The sequence below is a fragment of the Epinephelus lanceolatus genome, chromosome 2 (assembly GCF_041903045.1).
Source record: "Epinephelus lanceolatus isolate andai-2023 chromosome 2, ASM4190304v1, whole genome shotgun sequence".
NCBI classification, from domain to species: Eukaryota; Metazoa; Chordata; class Actinopteri; order Perciformes; family Serranidae; genus Epinephelus; species Epinephelus lanceolatus.
In genome coordinates this window covers 51,866,299-51,893,309 of record NC_135735.1, presented here as the reverse complement: position 1 = coordinate 51,893,309, position 27,011 = coordinate 51,866,299, and the positions used below count along the sequence as shown (strand labels likewise).

The window sequence follows — 27,011 nt, the reverse complement described above, 5'->3', positions numbered from 1 at the left end:
AAGCTTCACCCTCAGCATCGACAACACCACCCTCTCTCCCTCCCCATTCATCCGCAACCTTGGTATCATCTTCGACAATAACCTCTCATTTGAGCATCACATCAGCCGCTTCGCCCAAACTGTCTTCTTTCACCTCAGAAATATTGCCCGTCTCCGTCCATTACTCTCCTTCTCTGCCGCTGAAACTCTCATTCATGCTTTCATCACCTCAAGGCTCGACTACTGCAACAGCGTCCGCTATGGCTCATCATCCAAAGTCCTCAACAAACTCCAGTACATCCAGAACTCTGCTGCCTGCCTCCTCACCCACACCCGCTCCCGTGAACATATAACCCCTGTCCTACAAAACCTACACTGGCTCCCTGTCCTGTACAGAATCAACTTCAAGATCCTCCTCCTCACCCACAAAGCCCTCCATAGCCAGGCCCCCTCCTACCTCACAGACATGCTCCACCACCACACTCCCTCCCGCAACCTTCGATCATCCGACAAAAACCTCCTCTCGCCTCCACACAGGACCAAGCACCGAACCTGGGGCAACAGAGCCTTCTCCATAGCCGCCCACTCCCTCTGGAACACCCTCCCTATACACATCCGTGACTGTCCAAATCCATCCACCTTCATATCACTCCTTAAAACCCACCTTTTCAAATCTGCTTTTAACCTTTAAACATTAGCTTTTCGTTCTCTGTTTCTCATGTACCCCCCCCCCCCTTTTTTTCTTTTTTCTATGTTTTGCTCTATGTTTTTACACCTTGTTGTTGTTTATCGTCCTTGTCTTCTGTTTATCTCAGAACAGATGTACTTCTTTTCTTTGTTTGAATGTAAAGCGTCTTTGAGAGCTGTAAAAGCGCTATATAAATAAAATGTATAAATATATTATTATTATTATTATTATGATTATTATTATTATTAAGAAAGATTCCCGATCAGGAGAGCAGTGCTGTTGGATCACTGTCACGTCATTACACCAGCCACTGTTAGTGTAAAAACAGATACCTCCACCTTTAGTTTTACCGGAAAGTTCTGTGTCACGATCCGCTCTGAAGAGTGGGAAGCCTGCCAGCTGCAGCGCAGAGTCCAGTATCGATCTACACAGCCACGTACACAGCACAAAACTGCAGATGTAGAAAAGTCTCTGTTTTTCACCATCAGTAGCTGAAGTTCATCCAGGTTGTTGGCCAGCGAACTCACGCTGGAGAGAAATATACCTGGCAGCGGTGTACCGTGTCCGTGTTGGTGGAGACGCACAAGCGCACTGGCACGTTTCCCCCTACTCTGGCGTTTCACTGCACGAGCAAAGGTATGGGCACCTTTGGCCAAAAAGCCCAATAAATCCACCAAAGGCTCAAGAAAAGTGGGAAATTTTTTTTAAAAAAAATCAGCTGGAGTAGTTCCCCTGATGTTCATAAGCTCATCTCTGGTGAAAGAGATTCGGGAACTGACGCAAAAAAAACAGGGTTTACAAACAAAACAAGGCAAAACAATGTGCACCAAAACACAGAGACAGCCTTCCGTGGCGCCATTTTGATGTCATGAAGATGCAGCAATGTGGCTAATTGATGTGTTTTTAATAGTTTTTCGACAACAATGGACACTGAGGAATAAGATATTCTTGGCTTTGATACACACACAATACTCGATAGTTTCAATATCACTGGACTGTCTAATGCTTCAAAAGAGAGTCATGTGCTGTTGGTACAGTATAACTAAATGGGAGATCAGGAGCATAATGTGGATCTTACCTTTCAAACAGGTATCGGATAAGTAGGAAGACAATTGCGTAGGGGACAGTGACATAGAGATGTGAGGCTTTGGCATAGACCCGGCCCTCCCTGTCTTCAAGGTCAGCCCACGTCAGGTTCACAGGCAGCCAGATTCTGTCCCACCAAAACCACTCATGCAGCGCGTCAAACATCCCTCCACCCTAACAGGGTCATTAAGTCACACAAACACAAGAAGTTAGGATATATAGTAATATCAGTATATGGTACATGCTTTACTGTGTCGCTAATAGGTGGTGAATGGATCTAAAGATTCCAAGGAATCAGCCGTTCAGCAAGGTCAATTTCCATTTGGAAGTTCCTTTTAATATTGCCATGGAGCCTGGTCTCATAGGAAATATGAACTTATTTGCACCACAAATAAGTGCAGTTTGTTGGGGCGTCAGTGGCTTAGTGGTAGAGCAGGCGCCCCATGTGCAGGGCTGTTGCCGCAGCAGCCCAGGCTCGACTCCGGCCTGTGGCCCTTTGCTGCATGTCACTCCCTCTCTCTCTCCCCCTTTCACACTTGTCTGTCCTATACATTAAAGGCTAAAAATGCCCAAAAAATATCTTAAAAAAAATAAATAAGTGCAGTTCGTTAGTGTGATAGCTGTCAACAGCTCTCACACTATTGTTCTCTTTGTTCTCTATTAGTGTGAATGCTGACACAGCATTCACTAACATAGCATTCACATTATTATCAGTGTGAATGCTGACACAACATGTACACTATTGTTAATAGTGTGAATGCTGACAAGGCATTCACAGTATAATTATTATTTTAAAAAAATAAAACTAGAAACTAGAAAATGCCTTTCCTGCAGAAAATACAGTGTTAATGCTGACAGCTGAAATGTGTTTCAAATCATTGCTAGAAATGCAGAAATATGAAATGAACTGCTTGAAAAATCCTGAAGCCCAAATACACAGCACTGCAACAATCTGGAGTTGAAGCATTGACCTTGCATTCATTTTGTTATGCAATAACAGCTGCTGCTTTTGTACAACTTTTGTCTTCCTTGGTGAATTGTCAGGATCTGGTAGAAAAGTAAACTTGCTCAATTAGGGAATTGATCCTGAATCTCCCATCTGTCAGGCAGAGTTACTGGCCACTCTGTCATTTAGTGTACTTGTGTAATTTAAATCCACTGCAACATATTTAGCAAATAATAGTAAATGCTGTATTAACAAAATATCTGCCCTCAAATGCTGTGATTGAGAGCCATGATTGTTGCAGGTTGTGCTGGACTACATCAGCCCCAACCTTTCAGGAGCCTCTTAAAACCTAAGGCTGCTGGACATGGTTCTGTTAGCACCAGGCTAACCTGTTAAACTAAAACCAAAGAATGTAAGCAATGAATAGGATGGAGAAAAATCTATGGGAAATGTAATCAAATTGAGCACAGTGTTAGTTCAGGCAGGACACAATATTAACCTCAGCTCAAATCCCAGCTTCATCAGTTGATCTCAAGCACCCCAATTAACTGATGGATCAGCTGATTGACTGAAGGGAGTCATCAGATAGATCACATCATTCTTTTTTATGCAACCCATAGGCAAATCTCATTCAGGGCGTCCTGCTAAAGTTTGTTTGACAAAAGTGGTCCTAACTGAATTACTACACAACCAAGTTCAAATACTAAAATTATTGTTTAAGACTTCTCTGTAGACCCTTCATTAAAATAGCAGGGATTTCTCTTAATTTTACTTTATATCAAGATAAGTTAAAAAACAATTTTATATGGTCCAGATTAGGATGATGTCATCAGTAATTTCCACAGAAATTGCTGCATCACCAGGCATAGCAAGTGAAATGCTGTAAGCTCACCAGACTGGAGGGGAAGCATGTCTCTATTAGAGAAACAGTCACAAACAGCCAAGTTCCATGATGTGACTACAATTAGAGATCTCTTTGGACATATGATCATTGCTTTGCAGAGAAATCAGCATCAGCAGTTGAAGATAAGAGAGAACACTTTGCATGCATCATTGATGAAATGAGCTTTATTCAGAAACTGAAAGGGGACAATAAGACTTTTGGAGAGATTGCTGGTTTTGTACTTAACCTAGAAAACAGTCGGCAGATAAAGGTGTTTGATGCACACTGGGAAACATCCATCAAGAATGCAAAGAGATGCCGTTGTGGTTCAGCATGACATCTGATGACAAAGGTATGCTTATAATAAATACAATAAATAAATGTTCATCATCTTGCTCTAATAAAATAGTTTAAATTTCTTGACAATTTGGCTCCTCACTGAAATCGATGAGAAATATCTTTCACTTATTCTACAGGTATGCTGATGCAAGGAGCCCCAGCACCAGTGGCCCTTCTGGAAATGATGACCTGTAAGCTTCCAGACTTGCAGCTCCAGGTATCTGATAAAGATGCTCTCTTGGCTGGTTAGAGGTGTTCTAGGCACATCCAACTGGTATGAGGCCAGGGCAGAGTCAGAACATGCTGGAGGGAATATATATCTTGTCTGGCCTGGGAGCACTAGGAAATCCCCCACGAGGAGCTGGACAGCAATTGCTGAGTGCTTTGCTCAGCCTGTTGCCCCCACAACACAGGATAACCCACTGAAAATGGATGGATGGATGGATGGATGGATGGATGGATGCATGGATGGATGGATGGACAGATGCTTCCAGACTGCTAAGCATTACCAGCAAACCAAAGTGCATAAAAATGTAGAAGCTACAAACCTTTATGTAGAAGTTGTTGTGAAACTGGCGAACTAAAATGATAATAATGACGATGATGAATAAACAAAATGCAAATACTTGAGAATTGATATTTAGTGTGACAGTATGATGTCTGTGATGATGGTTATTGTTTAAACAAGCGAATGAAAGAGGTTAAACTTATTTGTTTTTGTCATTATGGTCTATTCAAATAACGTGACCAATATTTTTTCATTCTTTGGATCAATGGTTGATGTAATTGAAGGTTGACTACTACTACTACTACATCTGACTACTGTAAGTTACCATTTGGGAAGGGCTGTCATGGTGAAATATCATCTAGAGACAGATTTTTTTCAAAATCCCAAACTAGAATTTGCCACCCTGGGTGGTCCCAGTTAATGCAAATTCTGCAGGATGTTCTACAGGCAGATCCTCTTGTATTTTACCGTCTCTCTCTTCTTCCCTTTTTCATCTTATTTTATTCACTTCATCACATATCATCATTAAATGCAACTATGGCATTCTTTAATAAGTGTGAATACTGACAGAATTTACACTACTGTTATCCAGATGTTTATTGCTATTCTTTCACAGATTGTTGTCTATCCTCTCCTCCTCAACCTTCATGCGCCCATCCCAGACTAGTGTAAAAGGACAACCTCCTCCCTCACGTTAATCCCCTTCTTCAAACCCATTCATCCTTCTTTAACATCTTGGTCTTCCACATCTTATTAAACCTTTAATATGCGTGGTCATGATTCGGTCCTTACTAGGGAAGTTAAGTTAACTAGTTGGCTTAGGTTTGGGAGCAAGATGACGCCTTTAATAGCCTGTCAAGCCTAATTATACCTGGTCTTTCCTCCCTTTCACTGTTTTCTTCATTTTCTCAATCCAACCCCATCCGTCCCTTTGCATCACCTTTACCACTCCCCCAAGCCTCACCTCAGTCCAAGCCTCCCTGTCTGCTGAGAAAATCCACCAGATATCCTTGGGGCAATTTCATATTGGGCATAATTTATTTGTAACGTGCCCAAGTACGATTGCCCCCCCATGCCTTGACAGTAGTAATGTTATTCCCTTAGTCATCATCTACATGACATTTCTGTCATGCTACAGTGCAAAAAAGGGTACTGCAGATGGAAATTGCTGTCCCAGTGAAGCTCTGCTCCTGGCCAGAGAAGGAGCTGCTGCTGTGGTCTGTGAAGCTCTCTGCCCCCCGCCCCCCAGCGGTGCGCTGACCGTGCGCTGAAGGTGGCAGCAAAGCCAGATCAGGGTCTGTCCACAGTGAGCCACACCACTGTCCAATATAGAGGCATCAGCACCAGCCTCCAACCTTCTTCTGACTCCTGTCCTCTGTTTTCAGCCACCATTTTTAGATTAAGTTAATTTGTTAACTTACAATCGGGAGCAGGGCCACGCCTTAACCACACCCCTGATTACCTGTCAAGCCTACTTATACCTGGTTAACCCATCCTGCTCCGTTTGTCTCAAATCTCTCGAGCACAGACCACGTCTGTTCACGTCTGAACGCATTATCAACCTTCGACAACCCTGAAATTTGAATTACCTGAATTACAAATCAACCCACCTGAATCAGAAGACGATTTGTATGATGATCTGTTCAAAACGGATTATACTCCAGCCATGACAGAACAAGCAGACCACAGCCAAGCCTCTCAGCAGTGCTACCCACGCTCAGTGATAACCATACCGAGGTCAAGCCGGCGTCTCCAGCAAGTGTCGTCAAACAAGATCTCTCCAACTCCCGATCGATCTCCAGGCTCCTCTCCTCCTTCCACAAGGGCTGAACATCATGACCCACAGAGTTGAAGGAGCCGGCACCGACGCCGACAACACCAGCAGTCGTTCTCCAGTACAGCCCCCGGCTATCCACCACAGCGCACTCACGGCACGCGCTCCTCCTCAATGCAGCCGTCTCCACGTCCACAAACAGAGCCTGGCATCAGAGAACGGACTGTTGCCCGCCATCAATGATTCCTGAGGGGAAACGGCATTCTCTTCCACTGCAATGACAACAAAGCAACTTTGCTCAATCTCTACACAGCTTCCATCAGAACTCTGGCAGCAACAATCTCCAAGCCTCCGACACTTCCAGCCGCGGCACCAGAGCCAATAACTGCCAGCGTCGTCTCCAATGACGTCACCAGGCTTCTGCCGCCTCCAGGGCCACAACCTGCATCATCAGCCCCCCCTAGTGGGGGCCAGGTCACATTACCCCCCATGCCTGCTCCCTCTGTGTCTGACTTTTCCAAATAATCTCATTTTTCCTCTCATCCCTGCATTTGCAGGCTTCACAAAATCTCTGTGCATTTACATCCTTTCATCCCATTATCCCTTCCTCTATCCTTTCTTCAGCAGCATACAAGAACACGGCTCCTGCTCCTTCCTATTCTATGGTAGCCAACACAGCAGCACAAGAGCCCCATCCAGTAACTCAAGGGGCAAATCAAGTTGGCAATTCTCAGCCACCTTCTCCATTTCCAACTGGTCTATCCTTTCCACCCCAACCCCACCCCCTCCCACAGCATACACAGCCAGTGTTCCACCACCACGCTCATGTCCCTCTTCCACACATGACGCCTCATCAATGTCCTCATCCATTCGACCCTCGACCCTCATCCCTTCATTCCTCAACCATATCTCTCTTGGAAGCTATGTGGAACCCCCTCCCACCCCACCACAGCATGCACAGTCAGTGCTTCAACAACATCCTCATCCATTCGACCCTTGACCCTCATCCCTTCATCCCTTAACCCTTTATCCCTTCATCCCTCATCCATTCAACCCTCAACCCTTCATCCCTTAACCCTTCATCCCTCAACCATGTCTCTCTTGCGAACTATGTGGAGCCCCCTCCCACCCTGCCACAGCATGCACAGTCATTGTTCCACCACCATGCTCACCTCCCTCTTCCACACACAGTGGCTCAGTCTTTTTGAATCACTTTCAGAAGCCCTGTGCCAGATCCTGACCAACAATTACAGACTCCCTTACATCCTAATGAGGAAATTAGGAAATTTCCTCATTTTCACTCCACTATCCTCACCTCCTCACCACGGGCTCACTACTCTTGCACAAGCTTTCTCAGAACTTGGTGTCCCTCTCTCTGAAGAGAAAACCTCAGGGCCTAGCACTTCCATCGATTTCCTAGGCATCAACCTGGACTCCATTTCCTTTCCGGCATCTTTGCCCACAGAGAATTCTGCTTCTGTCAAACTATATTCTGGTAGACAGATGCACAAAATACCAGCTACTGGCCCTTCTCGGCCACCTCAATTATGCCATTCGTATAATTCCATAAGCCAAATCTTTCCTGTCCAATCATTTAACTAAAGCCACAGCCATCCACAGAGATCGAAGTCCCTGACTTAGAGTCCCACTCTCCCTCATCCGCACTTCATGAGCTATATCCCATCATCATAGCAAAGGTCTCTGTAAATCTCATCCTCATCCTATGCCAAACATTTGCCCCTTACTCACTACTGCTTTTTGCCAAATCTTATTCAGACCTGGAATATCTCAAGAGCGATACTCAGGGTAGTCCTCTTGCAGCAGAGCTGCCTTGACAGCTTATAGGCAGGAAATCCTAGACCACACCCTTGAAATTCTTAGCCGCTGGTCTTCTACAGCATACCTCACAAACCAAACGCGGTTTTGGAGGGACTCTGAATCAGAGGTTACAAGGAGAAGGCTCCCCCACTGACTGTCCCATCTCTGCCAGTTCCCTCCCATGTTCCTGCCTTCAACTGACACCATCCATAATTGCACTTTTCCATCCATCTGTCCATGACCCAAAATTCTCACCTCATTCCTTCATTCCTCAGCCTTCATCCTTCACCTTCTATCCCCTTCATCCCATCATCTTTTAATTCCCTCATCTTTTCATAAATCCCCCTTTATCCCCTCATCCCCTTATCCTTCCCCCAGACTCTTCTTTTCGTGAAATGTTATTTTATAACTAGGTTTGGGAACAAAGACCACGCCTCAAACACATCCCATTTCTGCCCCAAGGTTTTAAAGCACACTTGATACATTTCCTTACCTTTTGATTCATTTCTCACAGCCCCGTGTATATGAAGTGATGGCTCCCCCTCTCAGAGTCTCAACTCCTCCAGCTCCCTCTCATGTTCCCACTTTAACTAACACTGTCCATCATCATACCTGTCCACCCATCCATTGGATTTTTTGCCTCATCCCTTCATCTTTCAGCCTTATTTCACTCATCCATTCATCCCTCTAATCTCAACTATTTATCCCTCAGCCTTTATCCCTCACGGTCATCCCCTCATGCCTTGATCCTCGTCAATTCATCCCTCACCCTTCATTTCCTCATCTCTTCATCACTCCACCCTTACCCATTCATCCTTCACCCCTCACCTGTTTATCCCTCAGCCTTCATCCCCCACGTTCATCCCCTCATTACTTGATCCTCATCTTTTCTTTCCTCACCCTTCATTCCCTAATCTGTTTATCCCTCCACCCTCATCCATTCATCTCCATCCCTTCATCTCTCTACCCTCATCCATTCATCCCTTATCCTTTATCCCTCCACCTTCATCCATTCAGCCCTCATCCTTCACCCCTCGACCCTCATCCATTTAGCCTTCACCCTTCATCCCACCATGCCTTCATAGCTTCATCCCTTAATTCCTCAGCCCCCATCCATTCATCCCTCACCCTTCATCCCCACATCCCTTCAACATAAGCCATCATCCCTTCATCCCCTCATCTCCTTATCCTCCCCTCCAGACCACTTATGTCATCATATGAAATTGTGTATTCTAAATCTGTTTTTATTGGTGTGGTCTTTGTAAGTGAAATTTTAAAATATTAATTTCTTAACAAATTTTACAATGTAAAGTCATCAAGTATGTTAGGGAACCAAAGGTCACAGATTTGCTACCTGTATGCAGCTACTGTGATGAGTGTATGTAGGACCCAAATGCAGCACTCTGGAAGTCAGAGAAGTTGGTAATGACCTTTATTTTAATACAGGCAAAACAACAATTCGGGCAGATGAAGAGACACAAGTAACAGTTTGTTCTTCAGGCTGGAAGCCCACTCATAGTCTCTGCGGTTCAGGCTCGAGGATCGAACCGGGTTCAACCCAGAAACGGGGCTGTGAGCCCATGGACCAACACAGTTCAGTCTTTTGGGGGGTTGCTGTACCTGAGAGGGGCAGGCAGGGGATGTGGTCGACGAGGCAGAGGGTTCAGAGCCAGACAAGCAGGTAGATGAAACTGAGGGACCAATGAGGGACGAGCAGGAGGCAAGTGAGACCAGGCGAGGGGTCCAGGAACCGACAGGTTGGTGAACAGAGAATGCACACACATGGACAATAGTCTCTGAGCTGCAGCTGAGAGCAGGTAAGGAGATGGGAGCACTAACACTGTGGCAGTGACGAAAGGCAACACTTTCGCAGCCACAGAAAAACAGAAACCAGAGATGCTGAGGCAGGACTCGTGGTAGGGGACAGAAGGCTGGTGTGTTTACCTGGAGTCGGATGAGGAGATTGGTCTGAATTATCACTGTTTCCAAGTAATTTTTCATGTTTCACCTGTTTCCATAGTTTTGATCTCTCTCATCAACATGATCACTCTGTACTGTAGTGGTTACAGCACATGCTGGTTGTCTGCTTTTGTGGGACTGGTGATTAGAGATTCAAACTGCAGACTAATCATTCGTTTTCTAGTATTATTAAATATTTAGACTGATGTGCATTTAGATTGATGTGCATCATAAAAATCATCATCTTTTGTTGTCTGGTAACAGTATATCAAAATACTCCACTGGTTTAAGATCTTGCTACTTTTGTGCCCCCTTTAGATCCAAAGGATATGAGTTTGAATCCTGCAAAGGGCATGGTTACCAAATTCAAAGAAGGGGAGCTGAACAAGTCTGTAGCACTTGATCTCACCTACAGATGAAACTAAAAGATTTTAAAAATAGCTGCTGGAGCAGCAACAGCTAACAGCTAGTAGCTTTCACACTTAATTTTCTGCTGGAAATGCACATTCTAGTTAGTGTTAATGTTGACACAGCATTTCCACTATTGTTATGCAAATGTTTTTCATTATTGTTTGAGTGCCTTAAAAACTGGAGGTTAACTGTTCGGTACCCATCTGGGTCTACTACTTCTACTGCTGCTTCAAAAACTACTACTACTGTTGCTACCAATACTACTACTACTACTACTATGACTTCTACTACCCCTGTATTCATTCTTATGTGTGAATTATCACTGTTTCAGTGTCACATATCATCTGTCTCTGTGGTTTGCATCTCTCTCTCTCTCTCTTCTAATTATCAGACCTGTAGTGTAATTGTTACAGCACATGCCAGTTGTCTGTGCAAATTGTGGCTGATGCAACTGTAAAAAAAAAAGAATTAGTAACTGTTATAAACTGTAAGCCTCTCTGGGTGATGGACCTCATAAGTGACCAGGCCCATCTTGCGGGTGATGTCTGGCCCTTGTCATTTTTCCAAGAGCCTGTAGCTGGAAGAAGGAAGAAGGAAGAAGGAAGAAGGAAGAAGCAAGGACTTTATGGCCAGGCTGGAACTCAAAGTGCCAATCCTATTGGTCATACCAGGCCGTATGACTTTTCTGGGCATCATACAAGTTGACCTCTACCTTCCCCTGGTAACTTGTTCACCAATTCCTCATATCAAGCACAAACTGCAGCACCCTTCTGTCACTTGGAAGTTGGAAGGAGCCTCCCAGCCTTTGATTCCACGGCCCTTGTACATCCCAGCCCATAGCAGCTCAAATCTGGGAAAAACCTGTTGAGCCAAGGGGAACTTCTCTGCAGGCAAAGAGCAGATATGGCAGCCAGCAGTTCCAGTCCTTGCCAGTGTTAGATTTCAGGAGCATCTTCTTTAGCATTTGGTTGAATCTTTCAACAAGACCATCAGTCTGTGGGTGGTATAGTGTGGCCTTGATTGTTGAGATACCCAGTTGAGGACCCAGCTGCATCAACCTGTAGGTGAAGGTGGATCCCTGGTCTGTCAGGATCTTGTCTCGTATCCCCACTCCGGACAATAGTTGTACCAAAGCTCACAGAATAGTAGGGGGGTTAAGTCACACATAGTCACACATAACTAAGATTAGATAAAATTAGATAGAACTAGAAATTGCTGCAATACAATACAAACGAGTTGCAATACAAATTTAGAGCCATGCAGATACGAAGTGTGCAATATACAAGATCAAAAATAATATAGCTGAAAAAGCCATATGGAAAATATAAAAACAATATAAGGCAAATATAATACTAAACATAAAACTTATTTATTTATTTATTTTTTATTTTATATACTTTATTAATATATATATATATATATATATATATATACAGTACAGGCCAAAAGTTTGGACACACCTTCTCATTCAATGCGTTTTCTTTATTTTCATGACTATTTACATTGTAGATTCTCACTGAAGGCATCAAAACTATGAATGAACACATGTGGAGTTATGTACTTAACAAAAAAAGGTGAAATAACTGAAAACATGTTTTATATTCTAGTTTCTTCAAAATAGCCACCCTTTGCTCTGATTACTGCTTTGCACACTCTTGGCATTCTCTCCATGAGCTTCAAGAGGTAGTCACCTGAAATGGTTTCCACTTCACAGGTGTGCCTTATCAGGGTTAATTAGTGGAATTTCTTGCTTTATCAATGGGGTTGGGACCATCAGTTGTGTTGTGCAGAAGTCAGGTTAATACAAAGCCGACAGCCCTATTGGACAACTGTTAAAATTCATATTATGGCAAGAACCAATCAGCTAACTAAAGAAAAACGAGTGGCCATCATTACTTTAAGAAATGAAGGTCAGTCAGTCCGGAAAATTGCAAAAACTTTAAATGTGTCCCCAAGTGGAGTCGCAAAAACCATCAAGCGCTACAACGAAACTGGCACACATGAGGACCGACCCAGGAAAGGAAGACCAAGAGTCACCTCTGCTTCTGAGGATAAGTTCATCCGAGTCACCAGCCTCAGAAATGGCAAGTTAACAGCAGCTCAGATCAGAGACCAGATGAATGCCACACAGAGTTCTAGCAGCAGACCCATCTCTAGAACAACTGTTAAGAGGAGACTGCGCGAATCAGGCCTTCATGGTCAAATAGCTGCTAGGAAACCACTGCTAAGGAGAGGCAACAAGCAGAAGAGATTTGTTTGGGCCAAGAAACACAAGGAATGGACATTAGACCAGTGGAAATCTGTGCTTTGGTCTGATGAGTCCAAATTTGAGATCTTTGGTTCCAACCGCCGTGTCTTTGTGAGACGCAGAAAAGGTGAACGGATGGATTCCACATGCCTGGTTCCCACTGTGAAGCATGGAGGAGGAGGTGTGATGGTGTGGGGGTGTTTTGCTGGTGACACTGTTGGGGATTTATTCAAAATTGAAGGCACACTGAACCAGCATGGCTACCACAGCATCCTGCAGCGACATGCCATCCCATCCGGTTTGCGTTTAGTTGGACGATCATTTATTTTTCAACAGGACAATGACCCCAAACACACCTCCAGGCTGTGTAAGGGCTATTTGACCAAGAAGGAGAGTGATGGAGTGCTGCGGCAGATGACCTGGCCTCCACAGTCACCGGATCTGAACCCAATCGAGATGGTTTGGGGTGAGCTGGACCGCAGAGTGAAGGCAAAGGGGCCAACAAGTGCTAAACACCTCTGGGAACTCCTTCAAGACTGTTGGAAAACCATTTCAGGTGACTACCTCTTGAAGCTCATGGAGAGAATGCCAAGAGTGTGCAAAGCAGTAATCAGAGCAAAGGGTGGCTATTTTGAAGAAACTAGAATATAAAACATGTTTTCAGTTATTTCACCTTTTTTTGTTAAGTACATAACTCCACATGTGTTCATTCATAGTTTTGATGCCTTCAGTGAGAATCTACAATGTAAATAGTCATGAAAATAAAGAAAACGCATTGAATGAGAAGGTGTGTCCAAACTTTTGGCCTGTACTGTATATAACAGTAAGATGCAAAACACAAATACTAGCTAATAATAAGGTACAAATAATGTGGAATAAAAGATGATGAGACAATGACACTTGGAGGTTACCAGTATGGATGATGTATTGGTGACCACCACTGCTTCTCACCAGCAGGCCCACAATATCAATGCCAATGCTGTGGAATGGAGTGGAGATGACAGGGCGTGGCTTCAGAAAAGCTTGGTCAGACTTGGGGTTATTGCATGTTTCCTGACGTGTGGGGCATGTTGGGCAATATTTTTAAATGTCTGTGTACATGAAGGGCCAATAAAAGTTTGGACTGATGCGAAGAAATGTTTTGTGTCAGCCAAGGTGTCAAGCCCTAGGGATTGTGTGTGCAAAGTGCATGACAAGTGATCTACAACTAGCAGGGTGTATGTGGTCATCATTAACTACATAAAACACATCCTTATCAACAATGAACCTTTCCTTCCCCACACACCTTTCAAATGTTTCCTCTGCCACCTGAGTAAACAAAGATCTTAAAGTTTCATCTTCCTTCTGCAGCACAGGTATCTTCCACATGTTATTGGACAGCAAACAGTTTTGTTGGCCTTAGCTGCTTGGGTTGGTGATGGGATTTCTTGGCCCCTTAGTGCCACCCTTACACAGAATGATAAATGGACTGCATTTGTATAGTGCCTTTCTAGTCTTCCACTAAATGTACTTTTACACTACGTACACACATTAACCCAGTCACACATTCACACACGTGTGGCCAAAGCTGCTATACAAGGTGCCACCTGCTACTTAGTAACCATTCACACACACAGCCATTGGAAGCATCTTGCCCAAGGATACTTTGACATGGTGACTGGAGAAACCAGGGATTGAACTGTCGATCTTCTGACTAGTGGACAACCTGCTCTACCCCTGAGCCACACCAGCTGTTTTCTGGGTGAAAGTGACTTGGACAAGAGACATTTACACTATAAATAAATTTCTTGTTTGAGAATATTCTAAACCAGGGGCCGTATTCATTAAGCTTCCTAGCACAAGAGTTGCTCTAGCGACGAAATTCTAAGAAAATTCTTGAACTGTGATGTTTTCTTAGAATTTAAAAAATGATCACAACACTAACATATTTGGAAAACTGGAAAAATATAACAGTGCAACAGTGATGACTTTTGAATGTCTCAACTTTCCATCAGAAGAGTGATCATACACACAACGACAACACTTTTAGTCTCATATTGTGATGTAGTTCATTTCATTTCCACTGGGTGTCCACACACCTTGCAGGCTCATAGGAGGGCGTGTCTGTGACAACCAATTACATCTGTTGAAAGTATGTGTCATACCTAGCAACGGGGTCAACCACACCTCTCACTAACATAAAAGTTTCTGTCCCTTGTTTGCTCACAGTTGCTCTGAGAACTTTCCTAAATCACTCCTAAGCTAGGACTCCTTACTAAAAAAATTAAGGCTAAGTTAGGAGCTCTCTGAGAGTATTCTCAGACGTATGTGAGTACGGCCCCAGATGAATAGGAGGTAAAAATGTGTTTTGAATGAGTTTTGTCTAATTACTTTGTCATAAGAAAGACCCCTGAGATGTAACCTCCTCAACATTACTTGTGATCAAGAAACTAAATTAAATAACGTTTTCATTTTTCTTCATCCTATACATTTATCCTATAGACCCTTCTGGGGCCAATGTCACAATATATCAGTTTGTTTGCTGGAGGCAAAATGTGACTCGCCACCACAGGTCTGTAGGCTACATAGGAGTCTTAAAATGTTGTCTTGTTGTGTTATTAGGAGCCAGAATTAAAGGAGTCATGGCTCAAAACTTAAAATTTGTTGCATACCAACCGCCTATGCCCATCAACAAAAACAAAGTCAATTATGGTTAAATGCAATAAGACGTAAGGACTGGGTGGAGGTGATCATCAAAAATGCTCCCATGTGCAGCACACACTTCATATCAGGTCAGGGGAAAAGTATTTACTGTTGTAGGGGTGAATAATGTTACGCATATTAAGAGTTATCATGTCCACTTAATCAGAACTTGGGAAGGTATTAACAGGAATATTGGATCTCTCTGTAACACTAATTTTTTGCGCATCAGCTAATATTAACATCGATAGGAGGAAACTGTTTCAGGGTCATCCTCCTTTGTAAGATTGGCATAGTAATCAACCACAAAGCTGGCCATCCCACCTTCAACAATGCTGTCAAGTTATCCATCCACTGAGTGAGAGTGTACAGGTCAACCAGTCAGTTCCCATTAGTCAGTGTTTACTTTTTCAAGTAACACTCGCAGTCCCACCGATTGGCCCAACATGGTGCGTTCATAAAATCAGTCTGACGCTCTACACTAAAATGAGAGCCCTGTTGATTGAAGTGACAGAGCTGTATATTTCTATATGAATTAATGAGTGGTTAAGTTAATCACACATTCATTCCACTTGGCGCTCTACTGCTCCATCTCCCCAGACAGTGGCAAGAGAGCACTCTGCCACTCTGAGAGTGTGGTGCTCTTGATAATCGATCGGTACATTCCAGCAGCGCTCCAAATTTATGAACAGTCCAGTTTGTGCGAGAGTGTGCTCCTGACAAGCCAAGAGAACGCGCTAGCTAATACTAGTTAATGTCTGTGGAGGATTGTTTTGCCTTCAGCTAATCCCCGACCACCAAAAAATGTCATAATGTTTACTAACAGTAAAAGGGTATATGTGATGCTGATGTGGTCCAGCATAACAATCATGGCTCTCAGTCACAGCTTTTGGAGGTGTAGATTTTGTGAAATTACTGCCACTGCAGCATTTACTATTTCAGTAGTGCAGTGGATTTAAATTCTGCATGGATGCAGAGAGGCAGACTGGAAGATTGATCCCATGACCAGGGCCTCAATTTCCCAACTGGGAGTGTTGAGTTTTCGACCGCATCCTGATAAATCACCAAGAAAGACAAAAGTTATACAGAAGCAGCAATTGTTACTGCAATGTTGAACTCATCTTATAATAGTTTGCTGCTCAGTATCAACACACCTTGCAAAGTCAATGTTTCTCCTCCAGATTTCTGCTACAGATTGCAGTGCATTTGAGCTTGAGGATTTTTTAAGTATTTAATTTCATATTTTTGCAATTCCAGCATTTTTTGCAGGCATTGCAATTTCTAGTTCTTTATTATTATTTCACCATTTTTTGGGCATCTATCTACTCCATACTTTTAATCTCAGAATTTCCATTTCAAATTTTATGTATTTTTTAAGACATTTGTGCTATTACTTTGTCTTTATTCTAACATATTTTGGTAACTTTATATAATTTTTTTCAAGTGTGAAAATTTATAATGGTAGTCTATGGGAATGATGGTCAAATGTTTTCCTTCCAGCTTCATTTCAATACATTAATTGTTTTTTAAATTAAGTCTAAAATTTTGAAAATTCATAGCAAATCAGTCTTATGTGGTACAGCTTTGTGACTTAGACCAAAATGTAGCCCAGGTTAAGGATAATCTAGCTATGGTTTGAGCTGCAGGAATTATGAAGTCGGTCACCCTATTTTTCTCAAAAACTTTAAAATTAATTAAACCCCCTAAGTCTCCTCCCACATCTTTCCTTTAATTGACACCAAACTTGCTACACAGCATCTTCAGACTGTCCCTCACAAACCATCCAGATGGATTTTTGAAATACTAAAAACTGAGTCCACAGTGCATCACATGTAAACAATACTGTGAACAGCTACTGCAAATTAAATAAATAATTCTCCTACATTCTTAAAAAAAAGAATAGACCAAATGTTGATTGGCATGGGTAAAATCAGTGTGGTGAATTTCAAAACTATATCTCAAAAATACATTTTTGAGAATATCATCATGCACACTAATACAGTCAATGGAAACAAGATCATCTTCAAACATCAGTTTGGCAATTATGGAGCAATCAATCTTTGTAAATATAACAAAACATACATTCTCTATGATGTCTAGATGATGTGCAAAAATTCTAAGAATTTTGTCTTATAAACTAAATTTTTGACATTAGTTTAAAATCTGTCTTTACTGCAACCCTGGTGATTGCCTCAGTCATAGTGTAAAGCAAATCTGTGGCTTCTCACTTGGCAGGTAGTTTAACAAAATCAAAACTTGCCTTTGGTGTCTAAGATTGTGAGTTTGAGACCCAGGTGATACAACACCAGTGTTTTATATCTACTCAGGTGCTGTGCTGTGTGGGTTAGTGATGCAGGATTTCTGAGCTATTTTTAATTTAAGAATTAAACTTAAATAGTTATGGTGTGGGCAGTTCTGTAAACAGCCCCTCCTGTATTTCTCATTTGTCTTCTCCTTCCTGCTTTTTGCATCTTTCTCCACCCCGTTCATTTTCTTCTTGGTCCTCAAAATATGCATCCTGCGCAGCAGCTATGGTTAGTACCAGAGCTTTGGCCCTGCACTTGTATAGAGCCTTTCTAGACTTTTAACCACACAAAACACTTTTAACACTACATGTCACATTCAGCCATTCATACGCACATTCACACACTGGTGGCCGAGGCTAGCATTGAAGGTGCCAACTGCTACTCAGCTTAAACACACTCATACAATGATGGAGCAGCCATCAGAAGCAATTTGGGGTTCAGTATCTTGCCAAAGGATATTTCAACATGCAAACCGGAGGAGCCGGGGATCAAACTGCCGATCCTCCAATTAGTGGATGACCAGCTCTGCTTCATAAGCAACAGCAATAAAATGTGAATTTGTGCTCTGCTTTTCAGGGACTTTCCAGCTGGTGCTGTGTTTAAGCCTTGGTAATGGTCAGCTTTTCCTGTTAGATAGCAAGGTGGTGTGTTTGATTACAGCTCACAGCAGTCCGCCATATTAAGGTGTGTGAGTTCAGGTGTGGTGTATCATGTACCATCATCCAATGTGACTCTCGTACTGTATAATCATAAATCATTTAGTATTTATATTGATATGCAGTTTTAAAAAACAGTCATCTTTTCATGGTAATGGTAAGTTAGTGGTGTATCAGAATAGTCAGCTGGTTTTAGATCTTTCCATTTCTGTGCCCCTTTTCCATCCAAAGGTTATGAGTTCAAATCCTGCTGAGGGCATAGTAACTAAATACAACAAAGCTGTTTAGATGGGGATCCTGAATACAACTGTAGCAGTTCGCCTGTAGGTGGTGCCAAAAGATTTTTAAAAATTGCAGCAGCGCTACATTTTCTTAAGGAAATGCACACTCTAGTTCTAAATAAGAAAACAAAGAAAAAGACAAGCATCAACAAGGACAGAGGGTGAACTCACACCAGTACAGAAGTAAGTAAGATTTGGAACACAAAGACAATAAAGATATCTGGCTGTCCAAAGTGACTGAGCTTATTAAACCCAGAATGTTGCAGATATACAGCATGGCACTGCTTCAGAGTGGGAAGCAGAGAAAACCTGGTGTATGTTCTGGATGAGCAGCTTTCAGTGAAGTATAAATGCTGCCATGTCTGGACCATATCATACACCCATATACCCATATCACCCATATCATACTTAGCCCTGTGTGTTTCTCTCTGTGAGGCAGTGTAATCTGCACATTAACACCCTTCAAAGATTCTTTTTAGTTCAGTAACGCCCAGGCTACTCTGCTGCAGGTCCCTCGTTATTGTCAAATGTATTTTTTTTTTTTTTTTTTTTTTTTTTTAATTGCTACCATGAAATGTGCCATTCCTTGGATAAAAATAAACAAGTCTTTGCACATAGGTCCAGTCCTATGTGACACTTTCTCAACTAAAATTCTGGGCTAATATCCTGATGGTGGCAGTTCAGCAACTTTCTAGTTTAAATCTTTGAAAATGCATAACAAAACAGTCGTACAAGCTATGACCTGCAGCTTCCATCACATAGCTGCCAACTCTCACGCATTCGCCGTGAGAATCACGCAGTTGATTTCACACGGTCTCAAGCCACCTTACATAACTAGGCTACAACATAACAACCTACAATGACGAATGACGCCCTCCTGCTTGTAAGAAGAGGAAGAAGAAATAATTAAAGTCTTGTATTTCTCACCTCCAGGTATGTTGGCATGTGTGTTGTGAAGTAGTCAGTCCATAGCTTTTAAATTTTACACTGAAAGTTGTTGGTAGCGTAGTGGGTAGTGCTGGCAGCCCATATGTAAAGGTTGCCTTGCTGCAGCTGTCAAGGGTTCGACTCCGGTTTGCAACAAATTTATTGCATGTCATTCCCCCACTCTCTTTCTCCACATTTCATTCTGTCCTATCCATTAAAGGCGAAAAAGCCCCAAAAAATAATCTTTAAAAAAAACCCAAAACTTCACATTTAGTTTCTTGTATGTGTTGTGAGAGCATGTAAAGGCATTTGGAGAGCTTTGTACATGTCAAAAATGCTAAATTAGCAGCAAAGAGTACTTTATGTTAGCAGCTAAATTAAAATAGTAGCCTATTGCTGCAGCAGCCATCCTTTCAAGCAGCTGGGCAGAGCAAGCAGTAGATAGGCAAAAAATTCCGCTGTCATAAATTTTGGGCGCTAACTGAGCATATGGTCATTGATGGACATATTTAGCAGAATTGAACCATTATTTGTTTATGTGATTGAAATTATGTAATTGGAATTGCACTTATGAGTTCATTTGGTAGTCACCACACTAAAATGATGTAAAACAAGGCAAATTAGAAACATGATTCATGACAAATGAGACAAATTCATATTAACATCGACACAGCATTTATTTTTTAATATAAATTTATGTCTGTGTAATAGGCCACATTATGTTAAATGAAGGTTTTGTGGTTACCTGTTGTATTTGGTAAAGAAAAGAAAATGAAGTATTAAAACATAATTGTCTACGATATTAATAGGTAATAATTAATAGGTATAAATGTGTATGTAGGCCTAAACGACAAAAAAAAGCACCTGGGTCAAATGACTCTGCAGTAATCACAGGTATTTATTGACTCCAGCTCTGATCAGCAGTCATGAAAACACAACAACTGGGTGCATACACTAATTTTAGCACCTTACTGGTAAGATGCAATGATGTGCCTCACAAAATATAATCTGTCTCTGCTGCAGAAGCACTCAAACATCGATCCAAATTAGTCTGCAGTTTGAAAGTGAGATTGAATAAGTAAGAGATATATAGCAACAAGTATCCATGATAAAGTTTTTACTGGCCTCCATGCTACTTTCTACTGTTTACTGACCTGTTTTCCATCCTATCTGTGGTGCTAAAGGTGCCACTGCAGAGCCATGTACACAGTTCTGCCCAACTGGCTATGGGAAAGGAGTCTATAGCCTATTTTTAGCAATTTACCCATGTTAAAAACAAATATTTTGGTGGAAAAGGGACAGTGAGAAGTGAGAAATAAAAAAAAAAATGGTACAGTAGTCTCATTAATGGTTGTTCCATGCTTGTTTTTGGATAAAAGCAAATACCTGTAATAATAGAACAAAAGTTTGCAGGTAATTAATGTGATCAGCCATCTTGCCATTTATTTGTTTACTTGTGTTGTGCTTTGTGCAACGCACTCCGTTAATGACACATCCATCCATCTGATCAAAGCTGGCAGAAACACAGGGTGGTTCACCAGAAAGCACCAAAGTTCCAAGTGTCCTGATCTGATCTGATCTAGTTCAAGGTCCAGAGCTACTCTGGTAGGTAAGTTGTAGATGTGAAGCCAACATGTGGTTTCTGACTTAGCAGGGAGCCTAACAGGATAATGATGTGCCCTTGGTGTATAAAGTTGTGAGATGGAGCCCTGTTAATGCCTTCTGAGACACTGTGTTCTTTGAATTACAGACACTTGATTTCTAAGATATTTTTAATTTTATAAGTTTTAAGTAGTTATTGTCCACGAAGATCTGCAGACTGACCCTCCTGCGTGTCTCATTTGTTTTCCCCCTCTTCCTTTTTACATCTTGTTCCTCTTCCTGTTAAAAATGCCTGGCCCCAACTCAGCAGCTACAGTAAGAAATTATTACATCATACTGAGATGTAATAATTTAAGTGCAAACGTTTAACTATTAATTATTTTTAACAGAGATGGAGGTAAATTAATATTCCAGAAAGCAGATAGCAGTCAGAGATGCTACAGTTACTGTAGTGTACATAAAAGTCTATTTCCTGAACAAATATTGACCCAGTGATCCCCACCCTCATTCATTACCCTGCCTATTTTAACAGCTGCTCTCACACACAGACTGAGAGAGAGAGAGAGAGAGAGAGAGAGAGAGGGACATACTCTGCAAACCAACAAAGAAAGCCTAGGTTACAACCTCACAACCAATCACAGTAGAAGCAGTTAATATTTGAGACAATGTGCATTCTGCTGGGAGGAACCCTCTCATGTGGGTAGTAAATGGGCCGAAAAATGGCCCCTGTATGGGATTGTTCACAGGTTCAATATTGGCCCCATGCCAATTGCCCACATGGTTTTACCCAAGTGGTCTCCAGTAGAGATATCCAATTTTTCAGCCTATTTACTACACACATGGGCCCCACATACAAACTTTCACTCAGTATTACTGATGGCCATTGGACTGTGCTGCCCAGAGAAAGACACACAACCCTAGTGCACATACAGTTGTGACGTCCCTTCTTGTGGGGGCTCTGTTCCAAAAGCTTCTGTGACTTAATACAATTGCTCAGCGTTTTTCTGTTTTGATTCCAATAACTGTAGCTAATTCTCCTGGGTTCTATAGATAAAGTATAAATACACAGTAAATAAAAGTCAACACCGCTTACAGGCAACTCACAATCACCAGACAGCATGGAACAGTTACTTCAATACTGACATTAACTTGTAAAAATTAAAATAATATAACTAAGAAAGCATTGCAGACAACATAAGATACAACACAGAAGACAGACACAAACAAGCTCAGTGCAAATAAGTAAAATTTTAAATCAGTACAATCATAATTAGGACAATTATCCTCATATAAGGTGAACCATGACTGCTGAATAAGGTTAAAGGGAAATTTCAGTTTATTTCAACCTGTCTCCTATCATCCTAAATTTGTTTCAAGTGACATAAAAATAATAGTTAGCATGTTAGCCGTTAGCCTAGATACAGCCGGGGCGCATAGTAGCGTCAGACCTGTTAAAACGAAAGTGAACGGGCAACCTTCAAGTGCAAAGTTAGTCCACTAAACAAGCTTTTTTTCCACAAAGACCGCCTCATATCGTTAGGATAAATGTCAGAGAAAGCGCGGCCGAAATATATCTCGCGAGCTCTAGATAAAGCCCAGCTGGATACTAGAGGTGTCTTGTCCTCGGTCACATCCAGACCTTGAAAATAAGGCCACGCTTTGGAAAGCAGAGCTAAATGGTAAACAAACATGGCACCACACCGGTAAGGTAAGACAACACGTTTACATGTCATTTTCTATATGTTCTCTGACATTTATCCTAACGATACGAGGCGGTCTTTGTGGAAAAAAAGCTTGTTTAGTGGACTAACTTGAAAGTTGCCCGTTCACTTACGTTTTAACAGGTCTGACGCTACTATGCGCTCCGGCTGTATCTAGGCTAATGGCTAACATTCTAACTATTATTTTTATGTCACTAGTCACTTGAAACAAATTTAGGACAATAGGAGACAGGTTGAAATAAACCAAAATTTCCCTTTAAGTTGCAAGGATGGAATTTCACTTGTTGGTTTTACCTCAAATGTAAATGTAATTTTTGTAGAAATATTGAATTACTGGGGTTTTTTTTCTTCTGGTAAGTAAGTGAGTAAGTAGTATCTTGCATTCCCATTTAGCAAGTATAAAAATCTTGTCTTGGCTCATAATCCTGCATATGCAGTCACATTTGGAGTACTATGACTCACATACCCCTTTTCCACCAAAATTAGGATGTGCACTTGGGCTTTTTAAATACGCCAAAACTCGCTAAAAACAGTCAGCAAACTCTTTTTCCGTTTCCAGTAGACTAGAGCTGTGTACACGGCTCTGCAGCAGACGACCATGCCTGTCTGTTTTGTTTTGTTTTTTACTGGTGTGTCACGTTAGACGTCACAGCTGACCAGAAAACAGGTTAGTAAACAGCGGAAAACAGTATAGAGATAAGTGAAAATGTTACAGTGGTTACTTCTTTTTTATATCTCTTACTTATTCGGTGTGTCTTTCAAACTGGGTGCATGCTGGACTAATTTGGAACGATGTTTGAGTGCTGCTTGGGCAGAGTCAGACGGTATTTTGTGGTGGTATGTCATTGCATCGTGTTGTTAAAGGGGCTAAACCTAACACGTTTACCTGGGTTTTGTATTTCCACCACTGCTGTTCAGAACCGCACATTCAAAAGCGAGATGTTGGTGGGTGTTAGGACGTTTTGTGGGCAGTGGGGCTACAGATACCACTTACTGACCTAGGACTTGTTGAAAACTGACCAAGCCCCTTTTCCACTGCACTATACACCACAAACAAAACAAAACAGCGAACACCCACTAACATCTGGCTTTTTAATGTAATAGTAATCTGCATTCACACCCGGGTCAAATGACTCTGCAGTAGTCATGGGTATTTATTGGCTCTGATCGGCATCTATGATGAACATGCCACCACAAAATACTTTCCTTCACTGCCCAAGCAGCACTCAAACATTGTTCCAAATTAGACTGCAGTGAATTTGAAGGAGAGCCTGAATAAGTAAGATGTTTAAAAAGAAGTAACCACTGTAAAGTTTTCATAGGCCTCCATGGTGCTGTCTGTTGATAACTAACCTCTTCCCAGTCTGTCCATGATGCTGAACGTAAAACATCAAATACTACTACTACTACTACTAATAATAATAATAATACATTGGAGTTATATAGCACTTTTCTGGAAAAACAAAACAAAAGAAAACAAAACAAACAAAAAACAAAACAAAAATGAAATTATCCATAAAAAGGGAAACAATGCAGAGAGGGAGAAGAACAGTTTTTTAGAGGTTATGCAGTTTTGAAGAGGTGTGTTTTGAAGGATTTCTTGAGGGTGGAGAGTGAGGGGGTGTCTTTGATATCTTTAGGGAGAAAGTTCCAGAGGGCAGTGTTGGGGAAGTTACTTTTAAAAAGTAGTGTTTGCTCGTTACTCGTTACTTCTTAAAAAAGTAATCCCTTACTTTACTTAGTTACCCTCTGTGAAAAGTAACTTTTTACGTTACTTGTTACTTTTACGTTACTTTTATGGTGCTTGACTTTGGGTAGAACCCCATCTCATTTCCTAAATGTGAAAAAATCCGAGTTTCCCACTGGTATTTACCACTTTGGTGATAAAATAAAGATTAAAGAGTGAGAGTTAATTTGTGTTAACTAGGCTACATGAATTTGTTACATGACATTGTGATTGTTCTGTTTTCTGTTAACACAATGCTGCATTTTATTGATGTTTTGGGGGTCGTTTTGATTTCCTTTGAGGTTCCGGGGTCGTATGTTGCCCATGCCTGAGGTCTGACTAGGGAGGTCAACGTTACATTAAACAACACTTACCCAGCCATACAAGTGCAGTTTGCTGTCAGTATATAGTTGGTCGACTTGTTCAGAATCACCCAGGTCTTGTACATTAGTTAACGTTACTGTTTTGTGTCCTTGTCGCTGGCTCGGCAGTACTTCGGTCCGTAGAGCACAAAAACCATCAAATAAATCCCGGTATTCAATATCTTGGGCATGACCGCAAAGTACAAAATTATACACATCAAGGGATTTATATGCCTTGAGTTTTTCATGCGTATAAACGCTGGGTTTCTCCACAAAATATAAAAAAATGTCCGGCCACTGTAGCTTAGGCCATTTCGTTGGGTCAGTGACCCACTGACCCGACATTAAGTACGGATAAGGAAACCTCACTCCGTTGCTAATTGTTAGCTTATTACAATAAGCTAACCTGTCTTCGGTTGACAAACCGTTAAAATAATCCGAGGAGGCGTGTGTATCTTCCATATTCCTCATGCGATTCTTGATTTTGGCACTCCTGTCTGTACTGTTGACATGGCAACTGTCACAGTTCCTGCCTAGTGCGCAGCTGAGGCAGACAGGCAGTGTCACCGTCAAATCTGTCCCCGGAAAAAGTAACGTTGTGCCCAACTGACAAAGTAACTACATTCCGTTACCATATTTTCAGTAGTAACGTGTTACACTACTTTTTACCCACACAACACTGCCAGAGGGTGGGAGCAGCAATGCAGAAAGCCCTGACCCCCCAGGTGCGGTGTTTAGTCCTGGTGGTTGGAGACAGGAAGGTGGCATCAGCAGATCTGAGGGTGTGGGAGGGAGTGTGCAGGCTGAGGAGCTCAGACAAGTAGGGGAAGCCAGGTTGTGAAGGGCTTTATAGGTAATGGTGAGAAGTTTGAATTGGATACGCTGGGGGATACGGAGCCAGTGGAGGTTATGAAGGATGGGGGTAATGAGGTCATGGGTACAGGAGTGTGTCAGAAGATAAGCAGCTGAATTCTGGAAATACTGTAGTTTCTTGAGTGTTTTGGATGATGAATCATACAGGAGACGATTGCAGTAGTCCAGTCTGGAAGTGATGAATGCATGAATGAGAGTCTCTGCAGCTGAAAAGGAGAGGTATAAACGAAGGCGGGAAATGTTTCTGAGATGAAGCAATGCTGCTTTAGTGATGTGGTTGATATGTTGGCCAAAGGAGAGAATTAAAAAAACATCCATAAACAATGGATGGCTACTGGTGTGCTGCAGAGCTGTGTACACAGTTCTACTCTACTGGCAATGTAAAAGGAGTCTAAAGCCTATTTTTAATGGGTTCACCTGTGTTTAAACACTTATTTTGGTAGAAAAGGGGTGGTGAGGAGCTTGTACCCTTATTTTTCTAGAGTCATGGGCTGGCTTGGCTTGGCTTGGCTTGGTTTGGGCCAACAGCACAGTGCAGCAGGGATTTGCATTTCCATTACAACAGGGCTCCCTACTTGAAGGAGTGTTTTAAACTGATTATGGCTTGTTTTGGGTGATGACTTAACAACCACTGGGCTGATCCAGAGGTCAGTAGTGTCTTGCAACAAACAGGCTTGTTTGTGGGGGAGAAGCAAGGTCATTGGGGGTTGGCTGCGGTCCGGCATTTGGACCTACTCAGGAGGAGGTCCACCTCTGGCACAGCTTGGTGTGGCATGGCGCATCTAAACTGATAATGAAAATGCGAATCGGCGCAGCATAGCTTGACTCAATGCAGCCAAAACAGTCAGTGAAAAAGTGTTCTAAGGCCACATTAAAAAACCTACAATACTAATTATGAGAAAACATCACATAAATGTGACTTTGATTGTGACCAGTGGTTATATTTTGTTTTTATGATGCAACATGAGCGTGTTATGGGCCATGATCTGTCCTCTCAGGGAACATGTTGATGTCAAAGCCTGTCCCTGCAGTGTCATTGCTTAAATGTTTCCCATCACCGCGTTAACATGAATGTGCTGCACGGAGTGAAGATTGTGCTTCTGGATTTTTGCACTTTTTGAACTACTCAAATAAAGTACCAGCAAAGAACAATGAAACCTCTGAATGACCTCAAAGAAAACCTCACTATAAAATACAATTGCACAATGAAAAGTGTTTTTGACTTGTCCATTAGCAGAT

The 27,011-nt window shown here is 42.0% G+C and overlaps 1 protein-coding gene across 1 annotated transcript in view; it reads right to left on the bottom strand.

The window, feature by feature from the left end:
• Window positions 1-27,011, bottom strand: part of cers3a (ceramide synthase 3a) — a 125,715-nt gene that overhangs the window by 79,282 nt on the left and 19,422 nt on the right. The window contains exon 2 of the mRNA XM_078162496.1: window positions 1,746-1,927. Within this exon, the coding sequence (XP_078018622.1) occupies window positions 1,746-1,918 (173 nt within the window). The 5' untranslated portion in view covers window positions 1,919-1,927. The remainder of the gene's footprint in view (window positions 1-1,745; window positions 1,928-27,011) is intronic.